The 25,921-nt window shown below is 38.9% G+C and overlaps 2 protein-coding genes across 2 annotated transcripts in view; both read right to left on the reverse strand.

Moving 5' to 3' along the window:
- The window catches only part of LOC134743410 (membrane alanyl aminopeptidase-like), a 363,156-nt gene that overhangs the window by 16,931 nt on the left and 320,304 nt on the right, over window positions 1-25,921 (reverse strand). The gene's annotated exons all lie outside the window — the stretch shown is intronic.
- On the reverse strand, window positions 280-25,734 carry LOC134743796 (aminopeptidase N-like). Its single transcript, XM_063677457.1, has 16 exons — window positions 25,356-25,734; window positions 20,901-21,097; window positions 17,794-18,575; window positions 16,225-16,380; window positions 13,789-13,906; window positions 12,144-12,346; window positions 11,525-11,708; window positions 10,260-10,495; window positions 9,979-10,159; window positions 8,074-8,278; window positions 6,558-6,832; window positions 4,779-4,975; window positions 3,730-3,897; window positions 2,903-3,116; window positions 2,374-2,521; window positions 280-1,733 (listed from the first exon to the last, which is right to left on the reverse strand). The coding sequence occupies exons 2-16, from the start codon at window positions 21,081-21,083 to the stop codon at window positions 1,540-1,542; spliced, it is 3,444 nt and encodes a 1,147-aa protein (XP_063533527.1). The 5' UTR covers window positions 21,084-21,097; window positions 25,356-25,734; the 3' UTR covers window positions 280-1,539.

Consider the following 25,921-nt stretch of genomic DNA (forward strand, 5'->3'; position numbering starts at 1 on the left):
GGTAAAGGTACCTTATGGCGGTAGGCGTTTACGCTGTTATTAACGACGCTCCAATACTAGCCATAAGGTACCTTTATCTGTGGAACGCTAATGTAGCGCTTTCAGACAAAAGGTACCATCACATGTAGGTTGTATATGGCAGTAACGTCGAAAGGGGTCCACTGACTATCAGTCCGCCGGACGATGTCGGCCTGTCAGTGAGAACAAAAATTTGACAGTTCCGAACAACTGACAGGCCGATATCGTCCGGCGGACTGATAGTCAGTGGGCCCCTTTATTAATAAATTATAAACAATGTGATAGGTACCTGTTTACCTTAAAAAGGCATATTTGGTTAATGGTAAAATTGCCACAGATGAAATTTGGCACTAGGTACCACTAATTAAAAAAAATACACTTAGGCGATCGATTTACACAAATAAAGATATTATTTTTTATAGTAAGAGATTCTTAGTTATAAATATCGTTTGAAGAAAATATTAATAAAAATAGTAAATTAATTCACATTACAAAGCTTTATTTAATTCTTATTTAAATGTGGATATACCTTTTTTTTCCGTTTACATTATAACTTAAATAAAATTTGTAGAAATCAAAAATACATAGGGGACTAATTTCACATCACTATTATTTATTTATTTATTTCGTACATAAAAAAAGAGATTACATTATTTATTATTATCGTTTTAAAAGCCACAAAAAAATCTTAATAATTAATACAATACATTTTTTTTAAACAATAAAACACATTTTCTCTTTAAGAGAGCTTTTTTATTCCTAAGTTTATCACTTGTAAATTTACACATTTAAAATTTGAATAAATATAAATAGTAGAAAAGAAACGCATTTTAAATATTTGTAATAAGTACAATTTTATCAATAAAGTGATATTTGACTTGGCAAGAAGTCCGAAAACCTATAAGATATTTGACTTGGCAAGAAGTCCGAAAACCTATAAGATACTTTAACAACTCAGTTTTCCTGATTTGGTAAAAAAAATAGAGATATATTTACTCAGAAAATGTTAGTTGAAGATGTGTTCTTTATAAATTAACTAATTTGTGATGTTTCTTTAGAAAATGACATAAATATGAATTATTTAGCGACTACTCATTGGCACAACCAAGTTTAGAAATACCAAAACACGTGAAAATAGGAATATTAGACACGTTTTAAAAAAAGAAAGCAAATTTTGAAACAAAAAACTTCTCACTACACTGACACATGGTACACTGATACCATGTTTGATACCGGTACTTTTACTGATACCAAACAAATACCGGTACCTTGAATCGTAAGTACCTATAGTTATAAATTAGGTCGTTTGTAAAATACATTATTTCGAGGTAAGCTCATATTTGCGTAGCCAATGTTTTTTATTATGACTAATGTTTATGAAAAATCTTACAAAATAAGGTTACCTTCATATCGTGTAATCCTACACAGTGTCAAATATCAAGCAAACTGTCTAACTTATACTAATAAGTCGATATTGACAGAATGTGTATTTGACATGTATTTATTAGATACCTATTTTTATTAGATTTCTGGACTAGTGGTTGTGGTACCGTTAATTTCAGGCGCTGCATCTGTACTGTTCTGTACGTTACCGGTATTGCTGTTCGCGGTACCGATTTCGTTACCGATACTGGTTTGTGTAGAATTTCCTGTACTGGCCGTAGTTGTTGATGGCGTGGTTGTATTCGGAGCTTCTGATAATGACTTTTTATGATCTGTAAAAAATAAGTCAGAGAAGTTAGACACAGATATCCTTTTTAAGCTTGCTCGCAGTTAAATTAGTATACTAAAGTTTTTGCACCTGTTTTAGCGATTTTGGAGTATGTAGCGAACTTTTTATTATGAATACTATTGAATTTAGATAATCATGGTAATTCATTTTCGCGAATAAAAAAACATGTGCATTTTGGTTGTAATCTACAGTCTGTTTTCTCTTTGTTTTATTCCATCAGTTTTATTTACTTCACACAAGTGAGTTACTGATGATTGACTAAACGAAACAATAATAACAAAAATGTTTTAAATAAAATACGCTATACGGGGTGGCTAAAAAATAAGTCCATTCCCGTTGCCAGGGAGGTTTTGGGATTATACTGAGCAACTTTTACTATGGGACCAACCCTGAAATCGCGAAAAAAATGACTGTTTCATACATTTTGGCTGGTCCATTTTCCATGGGAAGGTAAAATTTATTTTCGCGATTTCGTCGTTGGTCCTATAATAAAAAATTGCTCAGTATAATCCAAAACCCTCCCTGGCAACGGGAATGCACTTATATTTTAGCCACCGTGTATAGTTTCAAAAACTTCTGTATGGAAAATGACTTTTTCTGCTGGTGCTTAGAGGTGAACTTACTAGTAACATAGTCCTTAAACCACGCGTTGACAGTAGGAGCGTGTCGCTTCATCCACTCGATCCTAAGTTTTGCGGTGTCCATTATCTTCTGGAGCGTCTGGGATACTGGAAGTAGCTTGTCTTTGTGTTGCAGCGCGAACGATTTTAACTGTAAGAGGATTTTTTTTAAATCTAAGTCCGCATATCTGACCGTGACGTGTGTTAGCTTGATTTGTCTGTAATCTTATAAAATTAGTTTTAAGAAAGTTATTTACCTTATGTATGTATGTATGTATAAACTCTTTATTGTTGTTAAAACATAGAACACAAATATGGCACAGAAATAGGCAGTACAAAGGCGAACTTATCCCTTTAAGGGATTTCTTCCAGAATTGATGAAGAACGGTAGACAAATATAGCACTGCGTACAATAGACTAGAGGAAAGTCAATAAATTTATAAAAGAGGGCGAAAATAAATAAAATAAGATAAAAATTAGAAGTAACAGTATAACAAATATATATATAATACCTACGTTATATAATACCTACCTTATTAAGTTCATCTTCACTGATGATGAATCCGAAGGCGCCGTTCAGTATACTAGGGAACGTAAATTCATCCATGCTGGTGAACTTGTTGTAGATCGCGTCGAAGTTCTTTATCAAGAAGTCTTGGGCGATCCTGGTTCCCACTGTTGGTTCGACACCCCAAACTGTGGGCGCGTATTGATTGGGGAGCTCGTTTAGGCTTCTTTCCAAGAGTCTGTGGGAATTGGTTGAATTATGAATTGAAAACGCTAGATCGTATAAAATAACACGTGGTAGCTGAGAGCATTTATCATCTTCCTTGCGTTATCCCGGCATTTTGCCACGGCTCATAGGAGCCAGGGGTCCGCCTAAAAATTGGCGTGGGCTAGTGCCTTTTTACGAAAGCGACTGCCATCTGACCTTCCAACCCAGAGGGTAAACTAGGCCTTATTGAGATTAGTCTGGTTCCCTCACGATGTTTTCCTTAACCGAAAAATAAATATCAAATGATATTTCGTACATACGTTCCGAAAAACTCATTGGTACGCGCCGGGGTTTGAACCATGCGACCTCCGGATTGCAAGACGCACGCTCTTATCGCTAGGCCACCAGCGCTTATGCTCCAGCGTACCAGCGTAAAAGAATCGGTACCGGTATTTACGGTACCGGTCGAAACTGTGATGCCGAATTTTTATGATATCGGGTCCATGTTTGATACCGGTGTTTATGGTAACGGGACTGACTGTATCTAAATTTATGGTACCGGGATTTTGGTACCCGTATTTATGTGGTGTCAAGTGTGGTACCTGTATTTATGGTATCTGTATTTCTGGAACCAGATTACTTACAATGTGATCAAAGCCGGATCCCTAGTAGCAGGTAGGTTGTTTATAATGAGGGTTTTGACGTTGGGGTCCGTAGCGTTTTGGAAGGCGTCCCAGAAAAACTCAAAGGCGCGCCGTCCGCCCTTCTTGATAGCCATGTTGTATACCAGCGAGCGGAGGTAGACCGGAATACTGTGAAAGTAGAGAATTAAAATGAAGAGTACAGAAAACAATAAAACAATTCACTGTTTTCTTACACGATTCTATTCGAATATGGATATTTCGGTGTTGGCTCCATAAGATAAGAGCTGCTAATTCGCCTCGCCAAATTTGGCTAAGTGTTGAGAAACACCCCTTTTGGTAACTTTTTATAATTATTAAATAACTAGCTTTTGCCCACGACCTCTGCGTGGAATTAGTAACTTGGGTACCTTAATTTTTAAACAAATCTGCTTTTACATACATCCTTTTTTCACCCCCCAAATTAGTCTACTCTATAAATTTCCACCCCATTTTTACACCCTTAAGGGATGATTTTGGGGATAAAAAATATTCTACATCCTTCCCCACAGCTGAAACTATCCCCAAACCAAGTTTCGTCTAAATCGGTTCAGCGGTTATTTATTCCCCATACGAATTTCTATCCCTCTTCTCACGTTGAGGGGTGAGTTCTGGAATAAAAAGTATCCTATGTCCTTCCCCGGGACTCAAACTATCTCTATGCCAAACTTCAACTAAATCGGTTACGCGGTTTAAGCGCGAAGAGGTAATACACAGACAGACAGAGAGACTTTCGCATTTATAATATAAGTATGGATGGAGCAATCACGCTGGCTCGTACGATTTCAAATTACTAAAATAAGCTTTTTGTGTTTTTGTGTGTGTTTTTGTGTGAGGTAGACCTCACACTCCCACATAAGTTCTCTATGAGGAACATGACAATACTCACGAGTTATTGCTAAAGTCGTCCTGTGTCGACCAGTTGGTGAACTCCTCTTGAGCCCACTTGAGGCATTGAGGGGCCTCTACCTCACACTCCCACATGAGGTTTTCTATGAAATTACAATACTTACGAGTTATTGCTAAGGTCGCCCTGTGTCGACCAGTTGGTGAACTCGTCTTGGGCCCACTTGAGGCACCGAGGGGCCTCTACCTCACATTCCCACATCACGAGGTTCTCTATCAGGAATGCTTCGTTGTCGTCCTTGGGTTTACTCAGGCCGTAATTGAGGCGTTCGAGTTGCTTTTGGAGTAGGATTTTCATGTAGTCCTGTCAAAAAAAATAGGGATGTTGTTGTGGAATAGGGATGTTGGTGTAAGATATCTGGGAGACAATATATTTAAAAAAATGCTCGTTTTCCTAGAGATAAAAACGATTTCTCTCACCTGAAAATACACATATCCGGAAGTGCTTCTAATACTATACTTGATAAATCCCATATTATTAAGCAGCAAATTAAGTTATTCGCTCTCGATAACGCAAGTTGTCAACCTTAGCGCCTGACTATAGTTCATGTGAGAAAACTTGGCCAAGTTGAAAGCGTCGTCGATGAGTTGAGCTTTCGTGATTGGTGATTTGAAGTGCCCAGATTTCAGTAAGGTGAATCAATCCTTTGATACCCTATAGAAGTGTCCTACGTGGGCGATCTCGTGAACGCGAACGCCGCGCCGTGGGCCCGCCGCGCCGCGCCGCGCCACTTCGCTTCGCGTTCGCGAGTTGTTCGCTTACGTAAGACGCTGCGTAAGTATATTGACCATAACTTCCATCGCAAGTTTCACGCGGCTCACCGTATCTTTTGTCCCATTTAAAACAATTTAAAAATGAAATAAATGATTCCATCAAAATTGTCGTATTTGTCATGCTTCTTCAGTCAATCTCAGTACTTTTTGTACCGAGACTGACTGAAATAGCAAGATACGATCGTACGTTTCCGTGAAAAAACGATGGAAAATCATTATGCACTACATCTGTACACATATAACTTACATTAAAAAATGTCAAAAACAATCTAAACTAATTAGACAAAATATTTAGATCTGACCCTAGAGAAAAGTTTTCGGAATGTTTTTTGTAGGAAATTTTATGTAGATTGTTTATTTTGGCCATCTCAGGCAAATATTGAAATTAGTTTACTTGTTTTGTTTATTTCATTGTTTATCTGAGAAAATACTAGCCAGTTTTAATCGTTTTTTAAGAACCAAACATCAATGTTATTTTATTTGGCAGGCGTGGATCGATTAGTATGATGTATGATTAGTAACGTAAACGATTGAGGCGTAGTTAAATATTTAATTAGTAGACAAGTAGTACTTTGAATGTCCAGTGACCTGCTACACTTGTGTTCTGCAAGTGTACAAATTTCTATCGATTTGTCTAGGTCCATTTGAACCGGGTTATAAAATAGCATTTTAATCAACTATCAAAAAAGGAGATTCTGTACCTATACCTACCAATAAAATCCATACTGGGATTATTGGCTTCGTGCGAAGTGGGAGAAAAACAGTACAAGAAATGACACAGGTCATATACTAAAGAAAAAGTTACTAAGCAGTTCTAAAAACCTAACTCACCTGGAAATACACATATCCGGAAGTGCTCCTAATACTATACTTGATAAATCCCATATTATTAAGCAGCAACTCCCATACAACCTTCGAGTCTTCGTCCTCGATAACGCAAGTTGTTAACCCTAGCGCCTGACTATAGTTCATGTGAGAAAACTTGGCCAAGTTGAAAGCGTCGTTGATGAGTTGGGCTTTCGTGATTGGTGATTTGAAGTGACCGGATTTCAGTACAAGAAAGTCATATACTAAAGAAAAAGTTACTAAGCAGTTCTAAAAACCAAACTCACCTGAAAATACACATATCCGGAAGTGCTCCTAATACTATACTTAATAAATCCCATATTATTAAGCAGCAACTCCCATACAACTTTCGAATCTTCGCCCTCGATAACGCAAGTTGTCAACCCTAGCGCCTGACTATAGTTCATGTGAGAAAACTTGGCCAAGTTGAAAGCGTCGTCGATGAGTTGGGCTTTCGTGATTGGTGATTTGAAGTGTCCGGATTTCAGGGCTGCGCTTAGGAGCTCCCAATTTTTGGTATCGTAGTTCACTCGGTAGTAGCCTGAGGGAGAAAGGAGTAATAAAAAAAAAACACTTTAAAATCAAATGTACTCCAAAGACACATCGGGTATTTTTGTCAGCTTTTAAATGTTTAATACACATTTATTTATTTATTAACAATAATTTAAGTCAAATCTTGCACGTGCAATCTCGGCCGCGGGCCAGCAACATATTTTTATAGTCTAGTTTCTTCTTAGGTAATAGAAAGTTTGTCAAATGACAGTTAATATGCTTAAAAACAAATGTCAGCCCGCTTATCTCGGTAGAAATATTGTCAGGTGAAAGAACGCAGAAGCGCAATGGGAGCTTATAATAAAAAAGTCTACATATTTAAATGCACCATCTGACTTTGACATATATAGGGTTAGTCATAATTTGGTAAATTCCCAATCGGGAGAAAACATTGTTTTCGCTACGTACGACAACCACTCCTCAATTTACTCACGGAACTGACGTTCACAAGGCTTCATGGCATTAATTTCCGACGCGTTCTACGAGTTTTTGGCCATGAGAATATCAAAAATGAAAGTTGTGCCTTTCAGATGTTAAAAGTTTTATGCCGTTCCATTATTATTGGGATCTCCTCCAATTTGGGAGGGATTTAAATCTTCTCAGGGTAGAGGTGTAGGGTTAGAGCCATCGTAGTTTTATTTGACGTCTATAAGCGCATTGTAATAACCCTATAACAATGCGCTTATAAACGTATAGTTATTGGCCACTACATAGTAATTGGCCACTTTTAACAATAAGGCTTCAATTGGCTTGTTTCTTTCTGATTTGTTAGGAGTGGCCAATTAATATGTAGTGGCCCATAACTATAGCAGTCACGCTACGCCTAGTTGAAAAATAAACTACCTTTGTCTTTACCCACGGAACTGCAGCTGACGCTCACGAGGTTTCATGACACTCATTTTTAGGATTCCGTACCCAAAGGGTCTCACCCTATTACTAAGACTCCGCTGTCGGTCTGTCTGTCACCAGGCTGTATCTCATGAACCGTGATAGCTAGACAGTTGAAATTTTCACAGATGATGTATTTCTGTTGCCGCTATAACAACAAATACTAAAAAGTACGGAAGCCTCGTTGAGCGTGTCCGACTCGCACTTGGACGTTTAATGTTGGAAATGTGAATGAATGGCAAACGAATGTTACAGCTATCAGCAGTTTGATCTGAAATGTAAGATATATGTGTTTCTCTGTTATTTAAATAAATATTCAATTGTTACATGTCAACAGCTTACCAATGGCGTCAACATTGACATAGAGGGCTTGCGTGCGATCGACGGGCAGGTGGGCGATGACCGAGCGCTCCTTCAGCCACAGTTCTGGCTTGGCCGACTGTGGCTTGGCCGACTTGGCTTGGCTTGGCCAAGTGTAGCTGATGGGGATGTGCCAGAGCTGGTCGATCATGGCTTGGTAGGGGTCGTCGGAGCTCGTGAATAGTTTCTGTTAAAATAAACGAGTAAAGCGCCCGGCACACTGCATCTGATTCGCACGTCGCTCCGATGTTTGAGCGAGATAACGCTATGCGCGTATTATAGCGACATCCCGCTCGCACGTCGGAGCGTGTGGCTTATGCGCCTATAGTAGAAGTAGAAACAATATTAAAAGGCATAAAATTAACGATGAAAATTGAGTAGTTTAAAATGTAATAGGTACATAGGTAATATGATCTAACTTTAAATTACCTTAACTATGTTCTTGTCAAATGTAATAGAAAATGTATTAAACATTCTTTAGAAATTAGCCTCATGCATGAAGTTTATATTTGAACGAAATATATTTTATTCGAATGTTTGTTACCGTTATATCATGTTACAAATGCATTTCCGTTATTAAATTATCATTTAATTGCATAAAATAATAAATAAAAAGTACAGAAATTTGCCCGCGAAAAGACGTCACGCGTTCGACAGGTTCGTTCAAACATAAGTGTCATAACGTCAGTTGGACCGTCCAACGTGTGACGTCATCACGCTCTGTCGAATTCGCGCCAAAAATTATGAGCGTTACAACCGCTGAAAAATTTTCAACACTTTAAATATTTTTTAATAAAATAATGTGAAGGTTTACAAAAGTATTATATTATTTTCCGGTGTTCAAACGATATAAATTATGATGACAATAAAAAAAAAAACATGCATGGAGCTAATTGTAAAAAAACATCTAAAACAAAAAATATAAAACCGGCCAAGTGCGAGTCGGACTCGCGTTCCAAGGGTTCCGTACATTACGCAGTTTAAACAATGTATTTTTTATGTGAAACGTGAGTGAAATGGCTTTAAAAAACTCGTAGGGGTCGGATCAAAAACTAAGTAATTAAGTCCGACTCACGCTTTACTGCACATTTCTAATAGGTTTTCCTGTGATCTATAGGTAAAGATCTATTTTGTGCATTTTTTTCAAAATTTTTGACCCAGTAGTTTCGGAGATAAAGGGGGGAATGGTCATTTTTTGCCTATTTTCTTGAATAACTTCTAAACTGTTTATCATAAAATTATAAAAAAAATATATTTGAGATTCTCATAATGAGCTCTTTCATTTGATATGTAACACGATATAGTTTGAAAAACTTTATTTTTTAAGTTTCTCATTTACCCCCCAAAAGTGGCCCCCCGTGTTTAAAATTCATTTGTTTACGTTACATGTCCGTCTTTGGGTCACAAACTTATATATGTATACCAAATTTCAACTTAATTGGTCCAGTAGTTTCGGAGAAAATAGGCTGTGACAGACGGACAGACAGACGCACGAGTGATCCTATAAGGGTTTTTTCCTATTGAGGTACGGAACCGTAATAATAATGTTCTCTTACTCAATTCGCTCGGTCGTTTAAGCGGTCATTGTAGTGCAATGGTGTTGTCCAAAAAGTTAACAATTATTGGGTAATTCATATATTACACCTTTTTGCAAACGCAGTATTCACCAATACATACATACATACATATAATCACGCCTATTTCCCGGAGGGGTAGGCAGAGACAACGGATTTCCACTTGCTACGATCCTGACATACCTCTTTCGCTTCCTTCACTTTCATAACATTCCTCATACACGCCACCACCAATAATCTGCTAAAAGTGTTGCTACTAAGTTCTAGTCCAATAAATTAAAGTTATCTCCTAGCTAAAAGGTTTATAACCTACCTGTTCAAACATGACATCGCCCGTCTCATAGTTCCTGTCCACGTTGACGACCGGATACCCGGCCTGGCGGGTCCACGAGTTCATGAATTCCACGACCGAAAGCTGTCGCAGGTTCGAGTCCGACTCGACCGCCGTTGACATCGCTGCCCAGAGGTCGTTCTCTTCAGCGTTTGAGTAAGTCCTGAATAATCGAAACACTGAATTATTTAATCATCATGATGTGATAGTCGAATTTCTTCGAGATTTCAGGGGATCACTCCTACTACATTACAAACACTTACCATTGATTTAAATAGATCAGCAGTCCTTTATGGAACAGCTCCTGTGACACCGTATGGTTCAACATTCGAATCAAATTTGCCCCCTTCGTATACGAGATCTCGTCGAATTTCTGCGAGATCTCGGAGGCGTCGATGACCTTCCTGGAGACGGGGGAGGTGTTCTTAAGGGAGTCTGAGCGGAGGAGGTCCATCTTGTCGATCGAGAAGGACTCGAACATGTTCCATTCGGGTTCGATCTGTAACAAGTCAAAAGTTTACCTACAGAAACATTATTTGAACTACGGTTCTTTTTTCTAAAGGCCTCCTTTATTTTTCTGTACAAAGTGGTGTATCTAAACTTAAGCCAATAAACGGAGTAGAAATGATTTTTTATTTTAATAAATAATCCGTATTAATTACTCTTGAATATAGTAAGATGTGCAAAATCTTTTAAAAATATTCACTAATTATTGATAAGTTTTTCTAGATTTAGTATCCAAGTTGTACGACAATTGTTATAACCATCAAGTTGACGAGCTATGGCCATCTATGGCTTACATTATCTACATAAACACTCACATGGTCGACGCCAAACAAACTGAACTATAGTAGGTACTATATAAAGTGAGTTACTGTCTATTGTTTGGGCTACAACGCCGGGTGAGGCTTCCCCATATTATATTGCCATAGAGCACACTCATATGATCAAAGCCGAAGTATGTATTGAACTGAACTATAGAAAAACTAACTCGTTATTGGAAGGGCTACCAAATAGATTCGTCTAAAGGAGTATAACCCCAGACTATATTGCCATAGACACTCACGTGGTCAACGCCGACGTACTCGATGTAAGTGGCGAAGCCCTCGTTGAGCCAGAGGTCGGTCCACCACGTCATGGTGACCAGGTTGCCGAACCATTGGTGAGCTAGTTCGTGAGCGAGGAGTATAACCCTAGACTATATTGCCGTAGACACTCACATGGTCAACGCCGACGTACTCGATGTAAGTGGCGAAGCCCTCGTTGAGCCAGAGGTCGGTCCACCACGTCATGGTGACCAGGTTGCCGAACCATTGGTGCGCTAGTTCGTGAGCGAGGAGTATAACCCTAGACTATATTGCCGTAGACACTCACATGGTCAACGCCGACGTACTCGATGTAAGTGGCGAAGCCCTCGTTGAGCCAGAGGTCGGTCCACCACGTCATGGTGACCAGGTTGCCGAACCATTGGTGCGCTAGTTCGTGAGCGAGGAGTATAACCCTAGACTATATTGCCGTAGACACTCACATGGTCAACGCCGACGTACTCGATGTAAGTGGCGAAGCCCTCGTTGAGCCAGAGGTCGGTCCACCACGTCATGGTGACCAGGTTGCCGAACCATTGGTGCGCCAGTTCGTGCGCGACGTCGATGGCCACGTTCTGCTTGTCGCGGGGCCCGCTCGCGGCGGGGTCGAACAGGAGCGTGGTTTCTCTGAAACCAAAACATACTACATTATGGCGGAGGACTGGAAACGGCAATTCGTCGATGAGCAATTTTGTCGGACGAAGTGAAATTGAGTCCGATAAAATGAAATGAATTCACGAATTGATATTTCCGGCGAGGCATATATTATAGTGTTTGTCTCCAGACATTTTTTTTAAATACCACGTCGGTGGCAAACAAGCATACGTCCCGCCTAATGGTAAGCAGTCACCGTAGCCTATGGACGCGCGCGATTACATGCGCGTTGCCTAAACAAAGCATTACTTTTCTGTTATTTAGGTCTTGACTTGACATTAGGTCACAAACGTGAACGCAACTGAAATAAGTACCTAGTTGCGATTTCATACTAAATTAGTAGCCATGTGGATAACCATGGGTCGTCTTTATCGTACCAGTACATAAGTGTTATTGATCTAATCTAACCTGAATGTAATAAGTCCCCAATTCTCCATAGCTCCGCTCGAGAAATCCGGAATAGCGATCAGATCTAACTTATCCAGCACATAAGGCAATCCAAACACCTCTTCGTAATACTCCAATAGTTTCGGCGTGATTGTGAGCGCGTAGCTCGCCTTGTGGATCAGTTCTGGACGCGTCCAAACGCGGATTGGCTTGGTTATGTTATCCTGGAAAACATAATAGATTAGAGTTCGGTTACGGTTATGTATCCCGCCTGTAAGGCGCATTAGGTTAGACGCAGGCGGTTTAACGCATTCGGGTCATACTCGTGCACCCTAATATAAAAAATAAGTGCATTCCCGTTGCCAGGGAGGTTTTGGGATTATACTGAGCAACTTTTACTATGGGACCAACCACGAAATCGCGTTTTTTTTTACCCTTTATAGAAAATGGACCAGCAAAAATCTATGAAAGCCAAATTTTTTTTTGCAATTTCGGGGTTGGTCCCATAGTAAAAGTTACTCAGAGTAACTATAATCCCAAAACCGGGAATGCACTTATTTTTAGGCACCCATATGTAAATATATATGTTTTGTTGTATTGTCGACAGAAGTGATCTTTTTCTAAAATGTGTTTGAGCCATTCACTGGGTAAAAATATGTGAGCCTGAAGTCTTTTATCTTATTAAAGAGGGTCTTGATTTCAGCGCCTCTGTATAGACTACCCTTCTTTTTCTAACAGTATTCACTAGAAAGAAACGCGGATACAATATCTCGGGTCTATCTCTCAGCTATTTATGACGGTGCCCGATGCCTTGCCCTAGAGTCGCCCCTGCTAAAGTTCATTCTTCCTGTGTGTAGCAAAAAACAACCTTGCTAAAAGTTTCCACGGACTTGAAGTCGGACACGACGAATGACGAGCTACGACATAATGAAGCTCTCGTAGTGCGTCTATCTCGAGTCGGGCGAGTCATTGCGACAGTATGTACATAATACACACCTTGCTGACGTAGGTGGTCTCGACGGACTTGAAGTCGGACACGACGAATGACGAGCTACGACATAATGAAGCTCTCGTAGTGCGTCTTTCTCGAGTCGGGCGAGTCATTGCGACAGTATGTACATAATACACACCTTGCTGACGTAGGTGGTCTCGACGGACTTGAAGTCGGACACGACGAATGACGAGCTACGACATAATGAAGCTCTCGTAGAGCGTCTATCTCGAGTCGGGCGAGTCATTGCGACAGTATGTACATAATACATACCTTGCTGACGTAGGTGGTCTCGACGGACTTGAAGTCGGACACGACGAATGACGAGCTACGACATAATGAAGCTCTCGTAGTGCGTCTTTCTCGAGTCGGGCGAGTCATTGCGACAGTATGTACATAATACACACCTTGCTGACGTAGGTGGTCTCGACGGACTTGAAGTCGGACACGACGAATGACGAGCTACGACATAATGAAGCTCTCGTAGTGCGTCTATCTCGAGTCGGGCGAGTCATTGCGACAGTATGAACATAATACACACCTTGCTGACGTAGGTGGTCTCGACGGACTTGAAGTCGGACACGACGAATGACGAGCTACGAAATAATGAAGCTCTCGTAGAGCGTCTATCTCGAGTCGGGCGAGTCATTGCGACAGTATGTACATAATACACACCTTGCTGACGTAAGTGGTCTCGACGGACTTGAAGTCGGACACGATGTAGGCGACGAGGTACGTGGACATGTTGACGGAGCGGTCGAAGTGCGTCCATCTCCAACCTGGTGAATCGGGGCTGTAACAGAAATATGTGGTATTTTCTATAAAAAGGGACCTTATTGTCGATGGCGCTTACGCCATTATAAACGATGCTCCGATATAAATACAATGCCGCGCGACGCTGTGCGGCGTAAGCGCCATCGACAATAAGGTCCCTTTTTATCTAAAATACCACAAATAGAATAAGTAAGTACTTATACTTAGGGCGCCTATTCAAGATGACAATAGTACATCGATATACACTAAACGAAAATAAAAAAAACCGGCCAAGTGCGAATCGGACTCGCGCACGAAGGGTTCCGTACCATTGCCGGTTTTAGGGTTACGTACCCAAAGGGTAAAACGGGACCCTATTACTAAGACTCCGCAGTCCATCCGTCTGTCACCAGGCTGTATCTCATGAACCGTGATAGTTAGAAAGTTGAAATTTTCACAGATCATGTATTTCTATTGCCGCCATAACAACAAATACTTAAGTGTGGCTCCCATACAACAAACGTGATTTTTTTTGCCGTTTATGCGTAATGGTACGGAACCCTTCGTGCGCGAGTCCGAATAGCACTTGGCCGGGTTTTAGTACCTATTTGTTGTTATAGCGGCAACAGAAATACATCATCTGTGAAAATTTCAACTGTCTAGCTAGACAGACAGGCGGATGGACAGCGGAGTCTTAGTAATAGGGTCCCGTTTTTACCCTTTGGGTACGGAACCCTAAAAACGGCAAAAAATCAAGTCTGTTGTATGGGAGCCCCACTTAAATATTTATTTAATTCTGTTTTTAGTATTTGTTGTTATAGCGGCAACAGAAATACATCATCTGTGAAAATTATAACTAGCTATCACGGTTCATGAGATACAGCCTGGTACACAGTCAGACAGGCGGACAGATGCTTTTAGTAATAGGGTCCCGTTTTTACCCTTTGGGTACGGAACCCTAAAAATGTATCGGAATTACAGAGGCTTAGTAAAGTCGCGTGACTATTTCCAAAAGCTAAACTAAGTTTCGTTTGGTGTGGCGATTGTCATATTTATCAAAAAAAAAACCCTAATAAGTATAAATTATAAATCTATGTAAAACAATAGGTAGGTTCTATCGCTTATCAGCTCTTCCACTGCGGCCGAATTTCAACTTTAGAACAACAAATTAAGGTCCACAATCGTGTGAACAAAAGCATAATAATTAATAACCCCCATTACATGAAAATCAGATAATATTAAATTTGAACTTTATAACAATGTCATTAGGTTGCAATTCGCGCGTGTTAGAAACGGCCTAAATTACTATAATCAGCTGATAACTAGGGTCATGTCAAGGCTGAAAGATAGTCGGTATGTGAAACAAGAGAGTAGCGAAAACTGGCAAAGCTGGTTATTACAATTTGAATCTTCCTGTGCAAAAATAAGGTCGATATTTGAATAGTTTATGTATAATATCGTCGCTATACTTACTCAAGCTCATATCTGCAACAATCATTTGATGGAAATGTCGCTTTTCGTTCATTCGGAATACGGATGTTTTTGTCATCAAATGAGTGTTGCAGATACGAGGTTGAGTAAGTATAGCGGCGATATGCAACAAGGAAAAACTTTCTGACGCATGTCGTTGAATAGATAATACTTACGTAGTAATTGTACTTGATTACGACATTGATCTTTGATTTGACAGTTGGCACCCACATGAGGTTTAAGATTTTAAGATATACACAAGTGGTTGAAAATATATGTGATGGCAAAAATTTGACAGTTCCGAACAACTGACAGGCCGATATCGTCCGGCGGACCTTTTTAGATTTACAATCTAACCTAACTATAATTAGTACTTCTAAGTAGTTAATTTAAACCATTTTCATTTGGGATTTTTGCATCTCATTATTTTCGTTCAATTTCAAAACAAAACAAATTCAACCGTATTTCCTTCACAATTGATTTCAAATTCAAATGGCACTTTTTTGTATAGGCACGAAATTTTCTTAGATATTATTGACTAAGTCCCACGGTAAGCCCAAGGAGGCCTGTGTTATGGGTACTCGGACAACAATATATATAATATATAAATACTTAAATACATAGAAAACAACACCCATGACTCAGGAACAAATATCTGTGCTCATCACACAAATAAATGCCCTTACCGGGATTCGAACCCAGGACCATCGGCATCACAGGCAGTGTCACTACCCACTAGGCCAGACCGTCAAATTTAAATCCTAGATAAAGCTTACTATAGCCGATCTGGGATCTGTATTAGGCTGGCTGCCGTTTCTCCCACAAACGGAGCGGCCGCTGACGTCCACAAGGGTTCATTACACATCGAGGTTTATACGCAATACTTACATATCTTCCTGAGAAGAAACCTTCATATTCGACAGGGCTGTCAAATTACTCGGGTGCGCTATACTAATCTCGAACATGGCTTTAAAAGCCGGCTCGTCGAAGCAGGGGAACGCCGCGCGCGCTGATGTAGGCTCGAATTGTGTCACCCCTAGACTCCTGCAATGGAAAAGAGACCTTGTGAAAAAGGGTTAGATTTCAAATTGGTGTGTGGAATTAGAACTCAGATCAGATGATGCTTAGCGTCTTTTATAGGCGATTAGCAAGATCCGCCGGTAGTATGAACAGAATGAACAGTCAATGATAAATGATTAATTATATGCATCTTCTTTTATTTACAGGAGATAGTGACCCGGCCTATGAATCAGGAGGTATCAGGTTCGAATCCTGGTAAGGGCAATTATTTGTGTGTTCATCACAGATATTGGTTTCCGAACCATGGATGTTTTTTATGTATTTAAGTATTTATCTATATCTATTTATTATATAATTATATCGTCGTCCAGTACCCACAATATAAACCTTATTGAGCTTACTGTGGGACTTGGTCTATTTGTGAGAGATTGTTTAATAATATTTTTCTATCTGTTTTCTTGTGCGAGTAAATAGTCGACACGTCGATAGTCTCAGTACGGGGGTGACATCGTCACTGAGTGACGAAACCCCATAAAAAAAACATTATAAAAAAAAATTGTCGATGATCCGTGTACGCCTTCTCGTCGTCGGTAGGACATTTGTTTGGCTGACTAATTTAAAACCTCGGTATCGTTATCATTGAATAATCTCAACAAAATGTAGTCAAAGCAAATTTTGCATTCTATTATCTATTATGGGTAACGAAAAACTACTCTATTGCCAAAGGTTAGAGTCCAGACTTATATCAATTAATATTCAAATAAATATGGTTGCTGAATTTCAAAAAAATGATGTCATAGAAGTAAGGTGATGAAGTCATGATTTCTTCAATTTTCAACAGTTTCCACATAGAATTAATGACTGTTCAACTGAGTGTTTTGTATACTCAATGTATAATGTTTTATCATCGTTTTAATTATTGCCATTCATGTTTTCATTCATGTTAAATAATAATCACTATAACATAAAACATTCATATCAATACAATTCCAATAGTATCGTTAAATATTACGTTTTTAAATTCGAATATATTTACAAAAATATTACAAAATATTGCAGATCTCAAATTTCTAGACTAATTTCGTGTTGTTGAACATGTTTATCGAATAACAATTACAAAATATTTTTAATGCCCATTTTTGTAACCGGGGATCGAATACCGGTATATTTTTCATACAAATTAACCGGTATTCAATTTCGGTATCTCGGTTATTTATGTATATTTTTCCATTTCATTTAGGTAATCTGATAACTCATTGTCCTTACCTAAATACCATTCTACAATATCAAAGAAATATCTCGAATGCTACGTGATACTTTGATTTTAAGTTATACCGGTAACGATCCCTGATTGTAACCCATTGTAGTAAATTATGTGTAGTACAGCAGTGTAGGGTGATATGGTAACTTGCATATGAAATGAGTGAAATGACTAACCTGATTTGGCCATCAGTGCTGGTATAAGTGCTCTTATAGAAGCCAGTCATTGCATCTGAGATCTTCCCTTCAAAATTGAGCTCCAATATGTAGTCCACATCAGGTTTTAACGTAGAAGCTAATTTTATAATCAATCGGTCTCCGGAGCCTTGAGTTATAGATGTAATCTGTATATTCCTCGCACTGCTGTGAGTCACATGGGTATTCCTATTGGTTACTGTAGTGTAAATAGTGTTATTAGGAATAGGAATCGCCACTGTTGGTGTTGCGGTTTCATTTGCAGGTGCGTCATTAGCAGTTTCATTTGATACATTTGTGTTTAATTTAATGTGTGTGGTTTCATTATGTTCATTGCTTGATGGTACAAAAGTTTCATTGGTAGGTTTCTGAGCATCAACTTCTTTTATTGTTACATTTAGAGTATTTGCAGTAGCAGTAGTAGCAGTAGTAGGGTTCTCCGATATTGTGTCGTTAGCAGGTTCTTCCCGTTTCTTCCTGTGCAATGTCTGAATTTCCTCATAAGTTTGTTCCGTAAGCTTTGCTTTATCATTAATACTTAGACCTTTTGAGTGAAGGATGATTTCCTTAACATTGCTTTTAGCTTTTATTGTTATGTAGACTTCTCCTCTAAAGTTTGAGTTATCAATGTCCGTTCTCAGTTTTAAGCGGTAGAAGCTGGGGACTACGGCTGAGGGAAGGCGGAGGTCGGGAGACGGTGGTCCGTTGTGACCGAAAGGTTCTGCTTCGTTCCAGAAGTCATTGGTACTGACAGATTGTGACAACTGAAAAAATAAAAATAAATTGTTTTGTAGATGTTTCTATCAAATTTAAAAAGGAAGTTTAGTTCTTCAACTGTTAGCAGTTTCTTAACAACGTCTAACTCCCAGTTGTTCAATAGTTTTTATGCATTAAGTACGCATGAAATTGCCTCAGTAAAACCGGTAACTTTCCCTCAACGCGATATCGCGATGGTAGGAGTTGGATCATTAGTAAAAGATTATAATCACTCGCTGATTAAAACAAAGTTGCTTCCTGCTGTCTGTCTGTCCCTATGTATGCTTAGATCTTTAAAACTACGCAACGGATTTTGATGCGGGTTTTTTTAATAAATAGAGTGATTCAAGAGAAAGGCTTATATGTATAATACATCAGCATTGCACCCGTGCGAAGCCGGGGCGGGTCGCTAGGAGGTACTATGTGAGATCTTAAAAAATTTCTTGTTTATCTACATTACAAATGGCTTTCAATTTATTTTATAGTAAATAAGTATCATTAGATAAGCAAAGATTCCAACGAAGAATAGGAGCTTTCATTTAGATATCAGAACAGGTAGGTAGCCACAATAAAATTCAACTTACAATTTTTTAACTTAAATTGAGTTGAAAACCATAACAGCATAAGAAATGTAAACATGCAATAGTTTTACTATGTCCTTTTAGTGATTATACCAACTTACAATTTCATTTCCATTAATAAACATCGTGTTTAATAAAACTAAGGCGACACAAACTTTAAAGCACATTTTTTCTTAACAATTAAAATATTATCACAGAAAATAAATGCACGATTGAAACACAATACTTAAGCTTATTACAAGTTTCATTTTAAATAAATTTGCTTAATTTGCCTAGTAAAATAAATAGTTTTTTCAAAATCACGCGATTTCCGCGCAGATTGTCATCTCAGAGAACTGTCATTCTGGCGTAATATTTTTTTAAACGGTCGAGCGAAGCTCTAAACGTTTTTTTAAACTGCCGACCGTGAATTGTGAATGATAAGTTAAAACTGCCGGAATCATTATCAATGAGACAGATAATTTTGTTTGTATATTTTTTCATAGATATTTTTAACGTACTTTGTCTGATAGTGAGTCTTCGGTTAGGGTTCTGTAGTCAAACTCAAAACTATAGTTGGTCAAACCAAATTGTCAGTGAATAAGAACAAAAAAAAAAACTATTCTCATCCTTTTCATTTGGGTGTTAGTACTACTGTAAGACAAAGATAGTATGATTCTCTCTGTCTATGTTTGAAATGAGACAGTCTTTTGACAAACTATATTAAAACTAGAATATGCTTGAATTCGCAGAGCTGCTGGACCACCCTAGGAGTCAAAGACACATCTCATGACATCTGTGATCGATCCGGCAAGAAATTCCGATCGGCCATTATTGGTCTATATATAGTCATCGCAGTCGATGTAGGCCAAAATGTAGGCTGTAGAGTACCTCCTCAAAATACCTCTTTTGTTCGCTGCAACTATCATCTGCAAAGATGCTGTGGCCAATGATGATGATGCTTAGTTCCACCATCTCTGACTTTTATTCATAAAATATGCCACTTATGTTTGCTAAGCTTACACTAACGCAAAATAATAATTTGTCTTTGTTTTTGTTTCTAAGAAATGCGATTGTTAGAAAGACAGGCAAACAGCGGTTACAAGGCACAGACTCAGAGGATCTACCGAGAAAAAAAAAACGAAATTTCTCTATCTGCCTCTCTATCGCACGAATGTGCAAGTGCAAGAGATATAGAAATAATTTTTCGTTTTTTTGATGTTGGCGGTAGACAGGTATTTTACAGAACACAACCTTGGACAAATTCACGAAAGTTTTTTACCGACTTGTAGTGTACCTACTTGAGGGCATACAGCCACCATCGAAAATTATGCTTTTCTATCGCTCGATTATGCAAAAGCGATAGAGGCAGATTACGATTTTCGATCCCTCTGGCCTCTGGTGCAAGTGGTGTATACTACTAAAGCCTGACCAGGAATATATGATCACGCGCCATGTTGCGGAATTTCACTGGAACTAATTTTTTCATACTATACTGAACTGTCACCATATACATTGAGAATAACAGCGCCCTCTTGACAATGATCATATATTTCTGGTCAGGCTTTACATGTAAGGATATAGTGAGTTTTTACTGCAATTTTGCTATTGGCTAAAATGCACGTACGACTGCCTACTTATACCTTTACCTACTGGGCTACGGAACCCTTAACTAAGTCATTAACCCGACACGTTCTTGACCTATTATCTTTACTAGTTCTGAACCAATTTAAGCAAACGATAAGAACTTAACAAAAATGAGACCATTCTTACCTTAAAGTATGTAATAAAGTACACTATTATGCCGACTAGGGTCGCCACTAAGACTGCGCAGAGTATGAAAGAGACGCAGACACAAGTGGTGACGAAGATGCCTCCTTTTCTTTCATATTGAATGTTGTCTTGGTTGTGGGACTCGAACGCTAAGAACTGGTTGCGGCTGTTTGACAGGCTCATGGCAACGAATCATTCTGTGAACATAAAAATGTAGGTTACATTTTGAAAAAGTAGTTAGGCAACCAGCAGGAAAGAAGTAGGTGTAATATAATAGAACCAGGGTCACAGAATAGATAGTAAGTACTACCGTACAGAATGGAAACTTCCTACAAAACCGAAGTTTGACAGCGGTTCAGGGTCGAATCAGGCTATCCCTTTTTAATATATGGTACTATCCTTTCCTGCTAGGGTGTAGGGTGGTTTGTCCTGGGTCCATTTTAAGGATGTTGACAAGTGGTATGGGCTATACCTATGCAGAAATGCAATGATTTGTAAATACGGCAACAGGAGTATCACGACCGTTAAGACAAATAGGACTAAATGGTTCCTGCATTGAGGTGTACAGATGTGACTGTACTTTCGGGATAACGGGTGTTCTAATTCATCAGGTGTGTGGTCAGGGCTACCTACAAAGACCTTATAGGTCATCATCATCGTATCAACCAACAAACCACTGCAGGGCACCGGCTACCTCCCAGTCCCAGATACTCCGCAACGACGGTCCACGACCGGCTGAATTCGAATGAATTCACGAATTCATCTAAGGGAGATGAGAGGAGACGTGCAGAGAATCCAGCGAAGCAGAGAACCTAATGCTATCTCTTGGTTGATCAATCGTAATATTTAAGGTTTAATTGTACCGATATTTTTCCCAAGTCCCTCGAAAATAAATGCGGCGCTAATATCTGTTCTTCCTTAAGGTCGCTGTCCAATCATTTGCTCATCACTTGGAGGAAAACGAGCATTACGCGAGTCACGCATTATGTTTTTTACGTAATATTGGCCGTAATTTGCGTGAGTTTAACACAGCTATGTTTGACTTTTTTAGATTTTTAGATTATAGTAAAAATTAGGAGCCATAAACAGATTTCATACAAAATTTTAAATGCTCCTAACTTTATACTTAACAATTAAAAATTCGAAAAAAATAAAAATCAATAGCTGTGGTTGATATAAAACAAATTGTGTCCAAATATTTTCAATAATGATAATATCCAGAGAGGAAAATGAGAACTACGTTTGTACCTATAAAAATGCGATTTCGCGCGGGTCCTTCACTTTAGTCTTAATGGTTGTACTTTATGCGGGTATACTAAACATATGGTTCTTATCTCTATTATGTAAGGGTGTCACTTAGGTATAGTGAAGGTCAAAAATATCGGTCGAGACAATCGTACAAAAATAATGATAATACGAGCTTTGTCTTGTCTGTCAAGTGTTTAGATAGTTTTGTCCCGTTGTCAACCTATGTACAGTCAGCTGCAGAGATAGTTCCCCCCCCCCTGCAAATTTTTTTTAAGTAGGGGGTCACAGAAATTCAGGTCACTAGATGCTCTCGCTGAAATCCACTGGACGAGGAACGTACGACCAAATAACATACTTATACTAATCTATGAGCGTGAGATTTTGAGGGAATTAAACGCAGTGGGTGTCTTTTGAGTTACATGACATGGCGATAGGACACGTGTTGGTCATAAACTTTAGTATTATTATATTTAATGTTGCATCTCCGAAACACCTATTGAAATACGTGTTTTTCACTTGAACGAATTCAATCTTTCACATACATGACCATAAAGACACAACAACACAATGCATGAACAATTATACGTAATTTAAGACCTTTTATCACTGAAGTATTTTCACATCTGACGTGTTCAAAAAGGTTGTATTTATATTACAGGGGGCCGTTATGCAATTTACAAAGGTTATCATTTTTGATTCTTATTAATATGATGTTAAAGTTCAATTTCGATAAATATTTGTAAAATGAGATCAATATAACACGTGTGTCGTTTTGGTAGTGGATATGTGTGTGACCAATGTGTAGCGATAAGCTGCGATTAGTCGAGTATTTCCAATCACGATTATTTTCATAGAAATATTGATCTCATATCTGGTAGATGTGTGAACCATGAATGTACTGGATGTGATAATGCGTCGTCCGCTAGTTTTCCTAGTGCAATCAGTCAACGCGTAGCAGCCTGTGGCTAGCTGTTGAGGAGTAGCGACCCCACGTACCGAATGGTTGGTGGTACTCTGGTACTACAGGGCCCTCTGCTTCTGGCTTACCTTAGCCGGCCGTCTAGACTGCAGCTGTGAGAGCTGCGTTCTCGACGGTAGATGTGGAAGCATAAGTGGCGAGTTGGCTATCTTGGTTGGAGTGGTTGGATGTTTGAAGTCCAGTGACACCTTTTTACCCTTTTTTTGTTGTTAACGGAGTGGGCGAATGCTGTTACGCACCGTCCCCCCGGCCGCGAGAAGGCCATTGATGGGGGGTTGTGTGGGACTCGCCGCTCCTGTCCCCTCTCAACTGGCGAGAGGGGAGGGAGAACCTGGCCCTACCCACTAAACCCACTCCGGCGTTTCGTATCCTCTCTGCCGTTTGTGGGGGCGCTATGGGATCGAGTACACTCTACCATGGCGCTCCCCGGCAGCCCCGGCATGTCACCGGTGTTGCCCTTGAGCTATCTTAGATGTCGCTTTTTATAGGGGCTCACCTTGTGGAGACAAGTCACCGGAATTTCATTGAGCAAGCATCCGGGTTTTTATCCCATAGCCTAGTATTTCATCCTTTGCCTTTACCCAATATCGTAGCTCATTTTAAATTCCACAGTTACACAGTGTTCACACTCGCTAATCAGCTACAATTCCCGATATTTTTGTATCTTTGACAGTCCGCTGTCCTAACCAGACAGATATTTCGTGAGGATTTGCGTTTTTTGCGTCCTTATTTTTTAGACCTGACTGCTGCTGTTACTCTTTACAACTTAATGATACATAATGTAAACCTTTTTTTATACTTACATAGTGATGATTATTTTTAATTTAGTTTATTTATAATTTAGTGTGGTTATATTATAGCTTATTTACCAGTGCTGGAAAAAGCACTTCCCGTGCCTATGTCGAGAATTTAAATAGCCATACGTACTGTAAAACGGTGTACAATACACGTAGTGCGAATAGGTAATTCGCAACTAGTGTCGATTTAATTCCTTCCATTCCTTTCGGTCGTGTTTTAATTTATCACCACTCGTTGCGAATTTCCTACTTTCCGCACCTGTATCGAAAATGACGAATCTAACAAATTTTATTCATCTATTTAATAATGGCAATCGAAATGAAACAGGCAGTAGGCGTAAAAGAAAAGAAATTAAAATATTTGTTTTAGCTCGGGTACTTTTCAGGGTTCCGTACCCAAAGGGTATTATGTCCGTCTGTCCGTCTGTCACCAGGTTGTATCTCATGAACCGTGATAGTTGAAATTTTCACAGATGATGTATTTCTGGTGCCGCTATAACAACAAATACTAAAAAGTACGGAACCCTCGGTGCGCGAGTCCGACTTGCACTTGGCCGGTTTTTTACAGTAGTATAAGATAAAATAAGATGGTGGTATAAGATTTGAAGTAATTGCTGAATTAATGTGTGCACAAAATTGCCTAAAAGGTAGTGAGTTCAACATTTTTATTGCTCAATTGCCGCAATGATTCTGGTTAGAAAACATTGCAAAAATCTGTCAGTTTAGTCGTTTCTGACTTCTGACCTACAAAGAATTTGGTTATTGTGCCAATTCGTACCTCGTTAGTAACAATAAATAAATATAGAAGCTGCAATTAGGGATTTCATATTATTGTCATTGTGACAAGGTATGAAATGACACAAGACTTAAAATTCCTTATCTGGGCTATATCGAGTATAAACGGTAAATACAAATATATGTATTTAAGAATTGTTAGGCCATATTTTAAGGTTATTTTTTTCACATTTGACATTTTATACTATAAGTATTGAACAACCAAATTAGATTAAACCCTGAAGAGCTCGACAATTATTAAAGAGCTGAGCCCGCATTAAGATCTTTAATGTAAGAGGCCAAGGTGCTCACAAATATCTGAACACGCCTCTATTGTCAAGGCGATAGTGCTTGTTCAGATATTTTTGAGCACCTCGGTCGCTCCGATGGCGACTGTAGGCACATGTACCTACCGTATTAGTTCTTTCGTAAAAAGTAAAAGTTTATGGTTTTAATACGTATATTACTATTAATTTCTCTGATTTTAATAACAGTTTAGTCAACCAATATTTCAAGATTTATGAACTTACATTATCATAAATAAATAGGACATTACTATGACATTATCATTGTTAGAAAGAGGTACTGATATGTTTTCAGCTGCTATATTAGGTACACCGCCACGGCCATAACCTCAAAAAAATGAAATGCTTATACCAACCACAAATCCGAAAGGCAACTTCATTAAAAACACTGGCAGGTAACACAAAACACTGAATGAGTACTTAAAAAATAAAATTCAAATTTAAAACCGTTCTTATGTCACAAGCGGCGCATACCCCGTTCTAAGCTTATATGAAAACTCGTGCGGTATTTCACGTTTCATGCAATTTTATAAAGACCTGTTGCACTTCTTAAGAACGTTCCTCTATACGCTTAAATCTGTTGCTCGCGGAGGGGAGGCAAAGGCCTTGTTACGTTGGCTAAAAGGAAATTCTACCTACACCAATGACGATTACGACCTTGCCATAAATGTCTGGTTTTAAAGACAACCTGTATGTTAATAACACATTTCTATAGCGCATTGTGCTATTGTTTATCGGTTGTGTACAGAAATTTGATACCAATCGTTGAAATTAACAGATGTGAGTGATTCATCTGGGCAGTATGCAGTATGGGCAATCAGATCGGTGTTTAAATGGTGTCAGGGAATTTTTTTGGAATTATTATAGTTTGGCAAACCAATATGTCAGTTGAAAAGGCGCGAAATTAAAACTTGAACT

The sequence above is a fragment of the Cydia strobilella genome, chromosome 8, assembly GCF_947568885.1.
Source record: "Cydia strobilella chromosome 8, ilCydStro3.1, whole genome shotgun sequence".
Classification (NCBI taxonomy): Eukaryota; Metazoa; Arthropoda; class Insecta; order Lepidoptera; family Tortricidae; genus Cydia; species Cydia strobilella.